Below are 1,096 nucleotides of genomic sequence, written 5' to 3'. Positions count from 1 at the left end.
TTTTTTTTTGTTTGGTTTTTTCATATTAAAGCTTTGTTACTAAATCTTTGTATGATTATTTGTTTCACTAGCAGTGTTGGGCTTTGAATAGTGATAATTAAATCTTGTGATACATGATTGATCAGGTTCTTTTCTATCTGGCAAGATCACTTTAATGAGACATATGAGAAAATGATATATCTCCCAGTTATTTACTTATTTTATTTATTATTTATTAAACTATAATTTCATTTTATTTTATTTTTATTATGATTACTTGTTTAATTACTTTTTTTCCTCTTTACTTTTTAATTATTTTTTATCTTTCCTTTGTATAAATAGAGGGATTGAATATATACAGCTTTGATACCAATTGCCCTTGAGTTTGGCAGTTGATTGTTATTATCTCAATGAAATATTAATACAAAAAAACAAAACAAAAGAAATACTATTATATAATGAAACTATTGTATAAAAGAAAGTCCTGATCTTCGTTTATAACTGCTAACTGCAAAAACTACTGAACCAATCTTTATCAAATTTTAACTAAATTTGATTAATGAATGATTATTGGTACTAACCTTTTGTAAGAGAGGCTTCATTTCAAGAGAGTATTCAATGGAAAATTTTGGTATAACAACATGAACTTCAATAGTTATTAATGTTTCTAAGGTGCTAAAGAGAGTGTTCCATTGGAGATCTTGAGCAACATCTTGGAGGCTTCGCTTGTCTTTTGGAAGTAATATTATCATAGAGTAGCGTGGATCCTAAAAAATATGTTATTATTTAAAATCTATAAAATATTAAAAAAGAAATAAAATATTATATATAAAATGAAAACCTCATAAGGCAGTTCAAGAATTCTTGAGTTCACACTTTTCATTTCTCCATACTTGAATGCACCAGTTGTTCCCATCATTTGCACCATGCTACACCCAGGGTTATAAAAACACTCTTTATTTGAGTGAGCCTTAAACTCAACTTTCCAATTTCCTTTAAAATAGATAGCATTTGCAAGTAGCAAAATTGTTCCAGGAGTAATTGAATCTAAAATGTAGATACAAAAGCTTTTTCAGAACAATAAACGAATCAGAACTTAAATATATATATATATATA

General features: G+C 26.6%; 1 protein-coding gene across 1 annotated transcript in view; it reads right to left on the bottom strand.

Annotated features, from left to right (window-relative positions):
• Positions 1 to 1,096, bottom strand: part of LOC136796727 (serpin B8-like) — a gene marked incomplete at its 3' end in the record, with an annotated part of 3,843 nt that overhangs the window by 805 nt on the left and 1,942 nt on the right. Inside the window, 2 exon segments of the mRNA XM_067051203.1 lie at positions 561 to 746; positions 821 to 1,026. Coding sequence (XP_066907304.1) covers positions 561 to 746; positions 821 to 1,026 — 392 coding nt within the window.

This window comes from Halyomorpha halys, unplaced genomic scaffold, assembly GCF_000696795.3.
Source record: "Halyomorpha halys isolate HHAL.00 unplaced genomic scaffold, Hhal_1.1 Scaffold1308.1, whole genome shotgun sequence".
NCBI classification, from domain to species: domain Eukaryota; kingdom Metazoa; phylum Arthropoda; class Insecta; order Hemiptera; family Pentatomidae; genus Halyomorpha; species Halyomorpha halys.
The sequence above is the reverse complement of the archived record's forward strand: the minus strand, read 5'-3'. Positions and strand labels throughout refer to the sequence as shown.